Source organism: Cynocephalus volans, chromosome 6 (assembly GCF_027409185.1).
Source record: "Cynocephalus volans isolate mCynVol1 chromosome 6, mCynVol1.pri, whole genome shotgun sequence".
NCBI lineage: Eukaryota > Metazoa > Chordata > Mammalia > Dermoptera > Cynocephalidae > Cynocephalus > Cynocephalus volans.
Genome location: NC_084465.1, coordinates 118,468,937 through 118,483,568, shown reverse-complemented (window position 1 = coordinate 118,483,568; position 14,632 = coordinate 118,468,937). Strand labels below are relative to the sequence as shown.

The window sequence follows — 14,632 nt, the reverse complement described above, 5'->3', positions numbered from 1 at the left end:
AACTAAGTCAGTGACACACCGCAGCCAAACGGCAGAACAATGCCTTCCTGAAGCGATTTCCTGATTTGACAGCAGCATGCGTCACAAGGTCTGCGTTATTTAAAAATTTATGATGCTTTTCACATAGATGAGAAAGAGCTGGGAAAACATAACACACCATGCACCGTTGACCCAAAAGGAATAAGAAGTGGTCTGCTCTTGGTCAGCTGCTAGGAAGCCCATTTTCCCTACAGCCACCTTCAGTCCTAACACAGCTCCCCCACCCTGAAAAACTTGCTGTCGCACCCTCAAGAAGCTCCTCTAAACTATTCTCTTAAACTTACTTTTTAGGTTGAGTTGCCTGAGGTTTCATGATAACCTGAAAGGAAGAGGAACCCACTACCAGTGTAACCTGTAGCCAACTGGTTGCTACTAATGTCTACCTGCCTCACTGTCAGGCCTCTTGGACATCCTAAGCCCCCCAAAGAAGTGTCTACACTTCCTCAGATTGTGTAAAGTGCCTACGCAGCACTGGGGCTAGGCATGTAATATTAAACAACTATTTCCACAATGGCAATGTTTTCATGGAAAAGCCTTCCGTATCTGTTGAAAGGAAACACTGATCCCTTCCATTTCAGTAAAATCAGTCACCTGAAAAGGCAAACAAACACAGGCCCCAGAAGCTTCAAAAAGAGCAAGTAAAGACAAGATGAAAAGCTGGAGGAAGGAATGTTTACGGAGGTGGGGGAGCAGTGCCATCTCCAATCCCTTGGCAAAGTGGGCGGTGGCATCGTAGAACTCCAGCAGCTTGGTGAGCTCCAGCTCGGGCCCCGCCCTCTCCACTCCAGAGCTGAGGCAGATGGGCAGAGAGGGCACCAAGGCCCCCAGCGTCTGAATCAGCAGCACCGTCACCACCTCGTGGGGGTTCTTGAAAACCTGCAGAGGAAGAGAGGCATCTGTGTTAGCACAGGCAACCAAACAGAAGCATACCTTTTAAAAAAGCTGTCTCCGGATTGCTCGCAGGAGTCTCCCCTGATAGCCAGAATGTGGTCAGTCAAGAGCTATAAGCCCAATTTCTCTTGCTGCAGCCATAAACACACTCAGAAAGTAAAGTAAACTGGCAGGGCCTGCAACTTGTATAGAACAATTGACAATTTCACATCTATCACTACTCTAGCTCCAACAACCTATCTCTTTTCAAATCTATCAAATCCCTTCATGTTGTAATTACATGGTCATCAAAAACTGACTAGAGAGAGGACTCTGAAGATGACAGTGGAGAAACTGGGGGGTGGGAGGTGGGAAAGAAAACAGAATGAAAGAAGAGCGATTCACTGTATCGGAGTCTGAGGGATCTTGAAGCAGATTTGCAGTCTGGCCTAAAGCCACCTCTACCCTGGACACAGATCTTCAGTCTAGACAGATTTACCTTTTTTTCTTAAGGACCATCAGGAATAGTTTATCTAGACCCATTTAGATTATAAATTCATTTACTCATTGACTGATAGTCTTTTTTTCCATTCTATGTACTTTTTTTTTTTTTGGTGGCTGGCCAGTAAGGGGATCTGATAATTCCATGTACTCTAGATCTCTTGGGCAAAACTTATAGAACATCCATTTAGAGCGGGGTCCTTACAGACCTCCAGTGTTAATTACATACTTTTTTACTGTAATGTAACTTAAATATGTGCAAATGTAAAAGAAGATGTAAGAGCTGTTCTTAGGCAACTCCAAGGCCAAAAAAAGGTAGAACCTTAAAAACTATAAACACCAATAAAATTCAAAGTTTTATTAGAAAATACCTTCAAGCAAATCAAAATGAAAACACAGCATACCAAAACTTACAGGATGTAGTGAAAGCAGGGCTAAGAAGGAAATTTATAGCTGCAAACACATACAATTAAAAAAGAAGAAAGATCTCAAATCAACAATCTAACTGTACACATTAAGAAACTAGAAAAAGAAAAGCAAACTAAACCAAAAGCTAGCAGAAGGAAAAAATAATAAAGATTAGAACAGAGATAAATGAAATAGAGAACAGAAAAATCAATATAGGAAATAGGCAAAACCTGAAGTTGATTCTTTGGAAAGATCAACAAAATTGACAATCTTCACTTAGACTGACTAAGAAAAAAAGAGCGGGTTCAAATTACTAAAATCATATAGAAAAATGGGGAAATTACCACCAATTTTACAGAAATAAAAAGGATTACAAAATACTATGAGCAATTGTATGCCAACAAATTGAATAATCTAGATTAAATGGACAAATTCCTAGAAACACAATCTACCAAACTGACTGAAGAAGAAATAGAAACTCTGAATAAATCAAAAACTATTAAGTCAATAGAATCAGTAATCAAAAACCTCCCAACAAAGAAAAGACCAAAAACCAGATGGCTTCACTAGGGAATTCTACAAAACATTTAAAGAATTAACACCAACCTTTCTAACACTCTTCCAAAAAACCAAAGAGGAGGGAACATGTTACAATGGTCTGAACTATGTCCCCCTAAAATTCATATGTTGAAGTGTTAATCCCCAATACCTTGGAATGTGACTATATTTGGAGAGAGGCCCTTTAAAGGGGTAATGAAGGTAATAGGACATCATATGGGTGAGCTCTAATCCAGTATGACTGGTATCCTTAAAGAAGAGGAGATCAGAACATAGACACATACAGAGGGAAGACATCGGTAGAAGATGGCCATCTGCAAGTCAAGGAGAGAGGCCTCAGAAGACACCAACTCTGCAAACACCTTGACTTCAGACCTCTATTCTCCAGAACTTTGAGAAAATTAACTTCTGTTGTTTAAACTACACAGTCTGAGGTACTTTGTTATAGCAGCCTTAGCAAACTAATATACTTACACTTCCTAACTCATTCTATGTAGCCAGAATTACCCTGATACCAAAACCGGACAAAGACACTGGAAGGAAAGAATTACAGACCAGTATCCCTTATGAATACACATGCAAAAATCGTCAAGTTACTAGCACATTCAGCAGCATAGTGAAGAGATTACACACCATGATCAAGTGGGATTTATCCCCAGAATGCAAGAATGGTTCAACATACAAAAATTAATCACTGTAATATACCACACTAGCAGAATGAAGGGGAAAAAAAGTATGATTATCTCAATCAATGCAGAAAAAGCATTTGACAAAATTCAACATCTTTTCATAATAAAAACACTCAACAAACTAAGAATATAAGGAAACTTTCTCAACATGATAAAGGCCATATATGAAAACCCACAGCTAACATCATAATCAATGGTGAAAGATGACTGAAAGCTTTCCCCCTGAGGTCAAGAAGAGACAAGAATGCCTGCTTTCGCCACTCTGTACAACACAGTACTGGAAGTTCTACAACTGGAAGTTGTACAATTGCATTGTAAAAGGCATCCAAGAGTTAATAAATTCAGCCAACTTGTAGGATATAAAATCTGCATGCAAAAATCAGCTGTATTTCTGGGGCTAGCCGATTAGCACAACTGATTAGAGCACAGTGTTATAACACCTCAGTCAAGGGTTCAATCCCTGAACCCAACAGCCGCCAAAATAAAAAAAAAAAAAAAAAAGGAAGAGAAAAAAGAAATCAGTTTTATTACTATACAATAATGATAAACAATCTGAGAAGGAAATTAAGAAAATAATTGCATTTACAATAGCACCAAAAATAACAAAATACTTAACGAAAAAACTTAACCAAGGAGCTAAAAGACTTCTGCACTGAAAACTATAAAATACTGCTGAAAGAAATTTAAAAAGACCTAAATAAATGGCAAAACATCTCATGTACATGGATTAGAAGACTTAAGATTGTTAAGATGGTAATACTACCCAAAGTGATCTACAGATTCAGTACAATCCCTATCAAAACCCCAGTGGTGTTTTAAGAAAAAGCCATCCAAAAATTCATATGGACCCCAAATAGCCAAAACAATCCTGAAAAAGATGAAGGAAGTTGGAGGACTCATACTGCTTGACTTCAAAACTCACTACAAAGGGACAGTAATCAAAACAGTGGTACGGGCATAAGGATAGACCAATGGAATAGAATTGAGACCTCAGAAATAAACTCATACGTCTGTGGCCAATTGATTTTTAACAAAGGTGCCAAAACCATTCAATGGGGAAAGGACAGTCTTTGTAGCAAATGGTGTTCAGAAAACTGAATATCCACATTCAAAAGAAAGAAGTTGGTCTCTTATTTTATACTATATATAAAAATTAACTCAAAATTGATCAAAGACCTAAATGTAAGATCTAAAACTATAAAAATCTCAGGAGAAAACAGAAAAATCCTCATGATCTTGGATTTTACAATGATTTCTTTAATATGATACCAAAAGTACTGGCAATAAAAGAAGAAATAAATTGCACAACATCAAACTGAAAAACTTCTGTGCATCAAAAGACACTATCAAGAAAGTGAAATGACAACCCATAGAATGAGAGGAAACATTTGCAAGTCATATATCAAAAATGGATTAATATCTAGAATATATAAAGAACTCTTACAACATAAAAACAACTCAATTGAAAAATGGGCAAAGGGCTTTAACAGACATTTCCCCAAAGAAGATAATACAAATGACAGATAAACACATGAAAGATGTTCAACATCATTAGTCATTAGGGAAATGCAAATCAAAACCACGAGATACCACTTCACACCCACTATGATGGCTAAAATATAAAAGACAGACAATTATGAATGTCGTCAAGGATGTGGAGAAACTGGAACTCTTGTGCATTGCTGGTGGGCGTGTAAAATGATGCAGCTGCAGTGGAGAACAGTTTGGCAGTTCCTCAAAATGTTAAACATAGAATTATGATATGATACAGCAATTCTATTCCTAAATATATACCCAAAAGAATTGAAACCGGGGACCCCAAAAGATACTTGTATATCCATTGTTCATAGAAGCTTTATTTACAATAACCAAAAGGTGGAAGCAACCCTAAGTGTCTATCGACAGATGAATGAACAAAATGTGATATACACATACAATGGGATACTATTCAGCTATAAAAAGAAATGAAATTCTGATACATGCTACAACATGGAAGATCCTTGATAACATTATGCTAAGTGCAATAAACCAGACACAACATGACAAATATTATACGATTCCATTTATATGAGATATCTAGAATAAAATCATTTACAGAGATAGTACCACAGAGGTCTGCAGGGGGTGGGGGAGCAGGGGATGGGGAGTTATTGCTTATTGGGTATAAAGCTTCTGTTTGGGATGATTAAAACTTCTGGAAATAGATAATGGTGATTGTTAATCAACACTGTGAATGTATTTAATGCCACCGGATTGTACACTTAAAAATGGTTAAAACGGCAAATTTTACATTAGGTATATTTTACCACAATAAAAAAATTTTCAACTATAAAATTAGCAAAATTCAAACTAATAGGACAGATGGTGCTGTACCTAGACTGCCTTCCTCATCACTGATCTGATGCTACAACACGTGTTCCTTTGGGTTCAGCATGCCTATGCTACTCTGTGCTGTGTGATGAGATGAGAGTTCTCATGCTGCTTCCAGCTCTATTCACTCTACAAACTACTGAGAAAACATCATCTGTCAAGTGGGCTACGGCATTAACAGCACCCACTTGGCACGACCGCTTACATCCTGCAAGTATAAGTCTGTCTCTATTCTTTTCTCATTAACCCCCACAAAAGAACTGGTACCAGTCGCACTGTCAATGCACCCACTGAAATCACATGGCAGCAACTGGTTATAAGGTGGTCATGTACATGATCCAAAATACTCTTCTATTTTTTCTTAAATTATTACCAAAATGAAAAATTTCTTAAATTCTCATAGAGAATTCACAAAACTTCATTGAACATCTGTTTCATTTGGTAAATCCTCTATTAGACTCTGCTTAGAGCCACCCTGCTGGAGTCTGAGAGAAAGAATATAGGAAAGAACCAAACAAACCCAATAAGTAATGAACAGCTGAACTGCTGATAACTCTCCAATTTGTACTTCCTGAGCAACCATCTTCCAACCATCAACTAGATGCTGCTGTTAGGATGTCACTCTCACTTGGGATTTAAAAGCACCCAAATTGGAATTCATTATTTTCTCATTGACCTCCCCAGACCTGTTTCCCTCAACTTTCCTATTTCTATTGGTAACATCTCCATGTTATTCTTCCACGTCCTCTTCTAGAAGCTTGTTTAGCTTTTACATTTAGCTGTATGGTCCATATTGAATTAATTTTTGTATATAGTGTAAAATAGGGTCAGACTGTTTTTGTGGGCCATTTAGGTTAACTCTACAGCCTTAGTTGCTAAATTTGGTCTTGTAGTTTCAGTACCCACTTTGCTACTTAAATGGTGTGGGGGTTGGGGAGGACTCCATTCCAAAGAGTTCTAATTGGTTGGTCATATAAAGTCATATCCTAGACCTCCAGTGGCACTTTTTAATGCATGTTTCAATTAAAACACACTGGGTGGCACTCAGAGGTTTCCCCTTCCCTTCAAGCGACTGGACAAAAGGTATTCTTTGGCTATTGACCCAAAGAACAACAAAAGTTCACAGACTACAAGACTTGGGACTGGTGATGGTTTCTTACGGCACAGAAAGTAATAGCCGTATAAAAAAAACAAAAACAAAAAACTGACAAATCAGTTTAAGGTTTATCAAAATCAAAACCTCTGGCTCAAGCCACAGACTGGAAGAAAATATCTCCAGAACATATCTGAAAAAGGACTTGTCTCTGGAATATATAAAGAACTCCTACAACTCCATAATAAAAAAAGGCAAATAACCCAATTTTTTTAAGTAGATAAAAGACTTGAGTAGGCACTTCACAAAGGAAGCTATATACAAATATCCAGTAAGAACATGGAAAGGTGCTCAGTGGCCTCAGTCATCAGGGAAATACAAATTAAAACAACAATGAGATACTACTACTCGCCCACCAGAATGGCTAAAATTAGAAAGAATGACTGCCCCTAATGCTGGCGAGCATGTGGGGCAATCAGACTCTCACACACTGACATGGGAGTGGAAAAAGTAAACCACTTTGGGAAAAGGTCTGGCAGTTTCTTATAAATCTAAACATATACCTACCCTGTGATCCAGCAATTCCACTCCCAGGTATTTATTTACCCAAGAGAAATCATGTGTGCCTTCAAAAAAAAAAACCTTACAGAACAATGTTCAGAGCAGCACATCCAAAACAGCCCCAAACCAGACACAGATAAAGCGTCCACTGACAAGAGCATGTGCAGACAAACCAAGGTATGTTTATACCATGTAATAGTCGTCAGCAATAAAAAGGAACAAACTAGCGACACACACGAGTAAATCTCAAAAACACACTGAGTGAAAGAAGCCTCACCAAAAGACCACACACTGCACAATTCCCTCTATATGAGATTCTAGAACACACTAGACTAATTTATGGTGGGAAAAAAATCAGAGCACTGGTTGCTTACAGGGGTGTTGGTGCAAATACTGACTGGGAAAGAGCACGAGGGAACTTTCTAGGGTGATGGCGATGTTCTGTATCTTACAAGGGAATTAGGTTACACAGGTATTTGCATTTGTCACACTAACCAAATGGCATGTTTAAGACCACTGCATTTCACAATTTTACCTCAAAAAATAGGTATATAAATATTGAACTCTAATCAATAATATGCATGTTCTGAAGCAAACGATATTAGCAACTTACTTTAAAATAAACCAAAAAAATAAGATGGGTCAAAGAACAGAGAGACACGGATAGAGGAACAGATTTGTGATAAAGGAAATATATAAGAATGTTTATTTCAGGACCTAGGAGGTGGGTACATGTACATTCACTGTACAACTCCTTCCAGCTTTTTATATGTTGGAAATTTTTCATATTAAAATACCGGGGAAAAAATCTGAAGGAGATACATCTAAGCCTGGTGTCTCTGGCCTTCTTTCACACTATGCTGAGCTTCAGAAGATGATGGCCCAGCTATCCTGCCTACGTACTGGATAGAAAATGGGCTGTGGGCCAAAGGAATAAATTTGCATCAACTCATGCATTACAAAATTTAGAAGTCTGAGAAATCTAAGTTCTTCTTCCTGGATGATGAAGGGCATTTGTACGTATGGACATGAGCCGTTTTTATCCCTGTGACTAGAGAAGTGGTGGAAGAGGAAGGACACATAAGTGAGCGTGGATAGACAGGGGCACCAAAAACTGACAATTACATAGCAACTGCAAAACTTCAACAGAAGGGTATTTTTCTCCTTTAAAAAAAAAAAAAAAAAAAAACCAAAACACCTAAGTCTGAATTAGGTCAGCTCATGGAAAAAGAAACAAGGATGGAGAAAGATGCTTTAAGCAACTTGAATGACATGACCCTGTATGAGGAATCCTCTCCAGCTACAGTCAAGTTCAATCCAGCAAATGACTGATGAACACCTGAAGAGTGACTCACAACCAGTTGTGGAAAAAAAAAAAAAAAAAATAAGCCACACCATAAACAGGCCCAGTAAGTCATTACTCCAAAGTAAGATAGGCTTTCCCCTTCTACAAGAGGATCCACGGCTCCTCCTGGCATCAAGATAAAAGATCAGTAGTTCATATTCTTCATGGCTGGAACTGCCTAGAGACTTTGGGAAAGTAAGGAAGGGAAAGTTTCCACTTGGAACCAAGTTCCTCTGTCTCACCTCACCCCTCATCAGAGGGTGTCTTTAACATTATACGCTTCCTCTAACTCTTAGTGTGTTGTGAGAACTAGGGAAACTAACTTCAGGTCAGGCAAATTTTACCTGAAGTTAAGATAAAAACAATCGTGTTCACTCCACCACCACCTGACTAGGGGCCTCCTGCTTTTAGATCTGAAGATAATGGCCTTCAGGAATTCCACAGGCTCCCTGCTGAATGGCAGGCAACACTGTCACATTAGATTCTATTTAAGATACAGATAAGAGTGATAAGAAGAGTTTTAATGGAGAACTAAAGATTTCACTGGCTGGGCTTCTAAGCTTATCTTTTAGCCCCCTGGGTTGAGAGTGATCACTCCTGAGGCAATCATCCATTCCCTTGTTTCCACAGGCTCTGTTCTCCCTAGAACCCAAGTGAGCTGTTACCTGTGTAGCCCACTGAATTTGCATGTGCCATGCTCCAAGCAAGGCGTCATAGAGTCCGGTGAGCTGTCGGTCCAGGGGCAGGTCACTCTGGCACAGCTCTTGCCAGGCTGCTATCAGCTGCACCTGCAGAGGCAGAGCAAGGGGGGCATTACTGAGTATGCCAAGATGTGCTGCATGCTACACCTGTCCCACCCTCCCACCGCTGCCTACTATTCTGAGCAATCAGGTACCCACTGAGGTCCATCCACTTCAAGAAAAGGCAGGAAAAACAACATTCACAGCCACCCACTCTGATCATCATCCAAAACTTTAATTTGTCATCTACAAGTGACGCTCTCTCTTTTATCCTGCCCCAAAAGCATGTTGGTGTGTTTCCACTTAGCACACTAACATTCTTCTGACTAGACCTAAGAGGTGGGTGTGAGCGTGTTTAAGCATCACATCCCAACTTTACTGCTTAGAAGACACACGAGCATTGGACTTGAAGAGATTCAGGTTAGCTCAGGAAGCTGTCAAGTTCTTCAGTAACCTAACTTCAACAACTCTAGCAAACATATAAAATTCTTACAGCTTGCTGGGGGCATAATAAAGCTTAATTTGTGAATCTCCCTTAATAGAAAAAATGGGAAAATATTAAAACAACTCTTCAAATCTGTAAATGAAATCTGGCTGTAAATACAAAGGATGAAAACTGATGACTCTTTCCAATTGGCAGTTAAATGAATCCATATGCTAGACCAAGAGCACGCCCTACTGGCTAACTAAAAGAAAGAAGGCCAGGGGGAGAGGAGACAAATAGTTTTACACCTCTTGAGCACGAGACTGGGATTCTGTAGTCCAGTGTTATGAGCACCCAATGATGCTCACACCTACTGCTCACAGCTTCTTACCTTGTGACACTTGTAGTAGTATGCAAGGAGCTGGGGCATCCGGTCAATTTCAGTGAAAACCTTCACAAACACTTTGGACTGTTCTAAAGAACAACATAAAACATGTATATACTGTTACTACTGGTGCCACCAAGAGAAAAAATTCACCACGATAAATATGGACATATTCAGAAGTTCCTGCCTGTATAATGAATTAACTCATGCACAGAGATCATAAATATGAAAAATAAGTAGTTAAGAGCAGAATATGTGACTCAATAATCAGACACTGTGCCTCTGGACTTATTAAAATAAAGCATCCATCAGCATCATTAATAGAACTAAGATTATATCTCAGCAAAGTAATCGTTACACATGAATGGTAAAATGAATTAAATCAGGGCCAGTACTAGGGCGCAGCAAGCCTAGGGTACAAAATTTAAGGATGCTCTCACTCTCCAGGATGTCCAAGGGCAAGATGAGAGCCTCCTTTAATTTTGTGCCTTAGGCACCTCAACTGCCTCACCTAGCCCTGGCCCTGATTAGAATCATAGTTATTTTAGAGCAGGTGTCTAAAATGACTCTTCACCCAACCTTTTTTTTTTTTTTTTTTAAAAAGATGACCGGTAAGGGGATCTTAACCCTCAACTTGGTGTTGTCAGCACCATGCTCTCCGAACTGAGTGAACCGGCCATCCCTATATGGGATCCGAACCCATGGCCTTGGTGTTACCAGCACCACACTCTCCCAAGTGAGCCACGGGCTGGCCCCCAACCTCATTTATAGGTGAGGAAACTGCAGCCCAGCGTGCTTCAGTTACATGCAGGCCAGTGGCAGGACTGCTACCCTGTAGTAAAGGTTGAACCATATGAAATAGCTGATACTCAGCCATTTTGACCTACATAAACAGCAATTTCATATGACTTAATCTAATATGTATATGAACTGAAAAATACTGAGACAAGCAGGCCTTCTGTCAGGTAGCTTGAACAAATCAAACTCTTCAGTGCCCCAGGGCCTTTGCACTTACTATGTGTGGATTAGGTCCCCCTGCTGTTCCTTATCACATCTTCCCCTACATAGAACTAATGACGATCTATACTCATTTAGATACTTATATAATAGCTTATTGTCTTTCTCACCATGGAAACATAATCCTTTATAAGGGCCATGTCCTTTCCTGTCTTGTTTCCCTGTTCCTAAAAGTTAGCACGGCACACAGAAGGTACTCAAAAAATATACATAAACTAATAATCATTTTAAAATACATTGTTTTTCAGCATCATAAATAGCATGTTCATGGTGAGAAAAAATGGAAAACAGAATAATTAAGAAAAAACTGCCTGTAATACTATCACGCTCTTTTAAACACTTTTAACATTTACGTATATGGTCAAAGAATATTTTTAGACAGTAACTGCTACAATGTGTACTGGCCTAAATATATAACTACAGGGCTGGTCAGTTAGTTAGAGTACGGTGTTATAACACAAAGGTTAAGGGCTTGGATTCCCGTACTAGCCAGCCGCCAAAAAAACCCCAAATAAATAAATAATATATAATCATAATTTTAAAAATGTCTACCCAACAGAGTAGAATTTGTTATTTCTTACAACAAATAATAAAGCAGAATTTGGCAATATAGCAAACCCATTTAGTAAAGGCATTGAAAAAACTTAAAAGTAATAATGGGGGGGTCTTTAGCCCTTACAGAGGAATTCAAGGTTTTAAGATTATTACATTAGATTTAAAAGCCAATTAACTTTAAATTGGGAGAATTTGATGATTCAGACAACGAAAGAAATAGAAACCCTACTGGCAACCATAAGAAGGACTTCTAGGCTCCTGCCAATACCACCAATTCTATTCAGAAAACACTGCACACCTGCCAGGTGCAGGGCCCCCGCTGGGTACTGCAGGGTCTGTGGTGGACTTGCTGTTTTTGCCACCTCACACCTACTGTCCTCCTGCTAATGGAACTCTGGTTTGTCTCTGGGCAACTGTGCCTCTGCCTCCCATTCTCCATCAAAATGTTTGGAGACTAAGTGGACCTGACTCCACTCATGGCTCCAATGTGTAGCACGGTCCTGGTCAACCAGAGCCTCACCTCCACCTGACAAAAGTAATTGATTCAGAGATGCGAAAGCCTGCTCATCAAATGCAATCAAGATTGATCCCAGACCCTTCCTGAGCTGTGAGGATGAAAACCTACAACTGCAAGGGGCCACCACATGAAGACTGCACCCAAAAGCAAAGCCAACACATAGAGAGACAGAGCCAAGAAATGGTGAGAGAGAGACTGGCTCCTAATGACATCGCCTGTGCTATTTATTGGATCAAGCCAGTCTGGAAGGAAGCCCTACACCTGAACTCCTGAGTTCCATAAGCCAATATATTGCCTTTTTTTCTCTTAAGTCAGTTTGAATTGCGTTTCTGTCATTTGCAACCAGAAGAACCCCAAACTGATACAGGTCTCATGTGAATAAGATATGTCTCTATTCTCTATCCCATTTACCCAAACTGTAATATATGGCCACCAGGTTCTTATCATTTCATATTAACAACTAATTTCAAATTATAAGCAATGATATACACAAACTTACAGCACCAATGAGAAGCAGCATTGGCACTGATAATAAAAAATAAAACAATCCCCCCAGAATTCACTTATGTTGCTTTTGCATATAATTTCACACTCTATTTAGTATGTGTTACAAAGTGCCTCACACATAGGAGTTGTGCCATTACTATCAATTAAATGAAATAAATATATGGGGGGGATGCTCTTAAATCTCTTCCTAAAACATTTCCCCCACTGTATCAATCAGTCTGCACAACTTCGCCATGTTTCCTCTTGGGTACAGACTGCAGGCATCGCCCCTTCGGCATGTGCCTAACAGAGCTGCCCTTTGCCATTCTCCCTCTCTCTGTTGCTCATTTTCCCTGGAGAAAGAAAATACTCTGGTTGAATATATGCATAAACATAAACAGAGGTAAGGATAACATCAAAAACTTTCGATATGCTGGGCCAGCCTGTGGCTCACTTGGGAGAGTGTGGTGCTGATAACACCAAGGCCATGGGTTCGGATCCCATATAGGGATGGCTGGTTAGCTCACTGGGTGAGCGTGGTGCTGACAACACCAAGTCAGGGGTTAAGATCCCCTTACCAGTCATCTTTAAAAAAAAAAACAAAAAAACTTTCAATATGCTGAATAGGTGATAAATCAAAGAAAAGTCACTGTGAACAAGTAGCAGTCCCACTTTACAGTTACAGGACTTCTTGCAAAGCTTTTCACCTACATAACCTCACTTTAACCTCAGTGCGACCCTATGAGGAAAGAAGATGAAGAAACTGCCAACAGAACAAGGAAGCTAGTCAAGATCACACAACTAGAAGAGCCAAGATCACCTCTTGGTCAGGGTCCTGAGACATCACCCAACTCCTGTGACTTGTTCAAAATCACAACTGACAAACAGAATTTCTAATCTCAGATCTAGCAAAGAATCTCAGGAGATATGCTGGCCCAGTCAGAGCAGAACAGAGGCTCCAGGAGGAAAGTCTCTGGGGAAAAGGGGGAACCCAGAAGAATTCCCTGCTCCCATGATACAGCACTTGGGAAAAATTAAAGAGTGTGGATGGCAGGAAGGATGAGAGGGGATAAAAAGGCAATCAGAAATGTCAGGATAAACACAAAGCTGAACAGGAAAGGAATTAAAACCATAGTATATGATCTAACTGTAAAAAAAAAAATTTTTTTTTCTGGTAGCTGACCAGTATGGGGATCTGAACACTTGACCTTCATGCTCTTAGCACCCTGCTCTCCCAAGTGAGCCACCGGCCAGCCCAAAAATAAAATCTTCATAAAGTTTTCATAACATAAACACTATTTATTGACTCAGTTAAAAATAATGATAGAGGAGGAGAATGCGGAGGGGAGGTAGGAGTGGTATTAAAGCTAAATTCTTAGCTGCAACAATTAGAAGTTAATAGATAATGCCTAAAATTGATACATGATGAAATAAAATAATAAATTTATTATGCCGAAATATAAAGTGAAATACCAGAAAAAATCAGCTCTGAGAATTGAAAGTGGTAGCCTCCTGAGAACAGAACTGGGCAATGAGCAGGTAGAGAAAGAGAATGTTGTTGTACCCTATGAGTCCCGCAGTACTATTTAACTTTTTCAACATTGTAGGTGATGGAAAAAAACTAACTGAATTCAAGAAAAAGAAAACTGAAACTAATTAATTGATTTGTGTGTCTGCACTTCCAATCTGTACTTTAGCTACTGAGCCACACAACTTTTTAGAAATGATGCAGCTGTCATTCAAGTAGAACCTTCAAAAGTTCCTCATTGGCCTCTTAAGAATGATGCCCTTTGGACTACTCCAAGATCTACGGAGTCTGGAATGACAGGTCCAAGATAAAGAAGGTCATGTCCACCGAAGGCCTCCTTGGCACCAGGGGCTTTGCCCCTGTCCTTTCACTTATTCTTCCCAAGAACCACAGAGTGCCCGTTCCGTACTTATTCCAACTGAGGAGGAAACTGAGGTCTCATTGCTAATACGTAGCAGCCCAAAGACTTAAAACTAAGTCTGCCCATCTCCAAAGTCAACACTCCTCCCACTCTGCTCCACTCCATGGTAAACTTACTAATAAACT

General features: G+C 39.5%; 1 protein-coding gene across 1 annotated transcript in view; it reads right to left on the bottom strand.

Annotated features, from left to right (window-relative positions):
• The window catches only part of COG7 (component of oligomeric golgi complex 7), a 76,708-nt gene that overhangs the window by 40,013 nt on the left and 22,063 nt on the right, over positions 1-14,632 (bottom strand). Inside the window, exons 5-7 of the mRNA XM_063100159.1 lie at positions 9,990-10,072; positions 9,100-9,222; positions 717-915 (exon numbers count right to left, since the gene is read on the bottom strand). Of these exons, the coding sequence (XP_062956229.1) occupies positions 717-915; positions 9,100-9,222; positions 9,990-10,072 (405 nt within the window). The remainder of the gene's footprint in view (positions 1-716; positions 916-9,099; positions 9,223-9,989; positions 10,073-14,632) is intronic.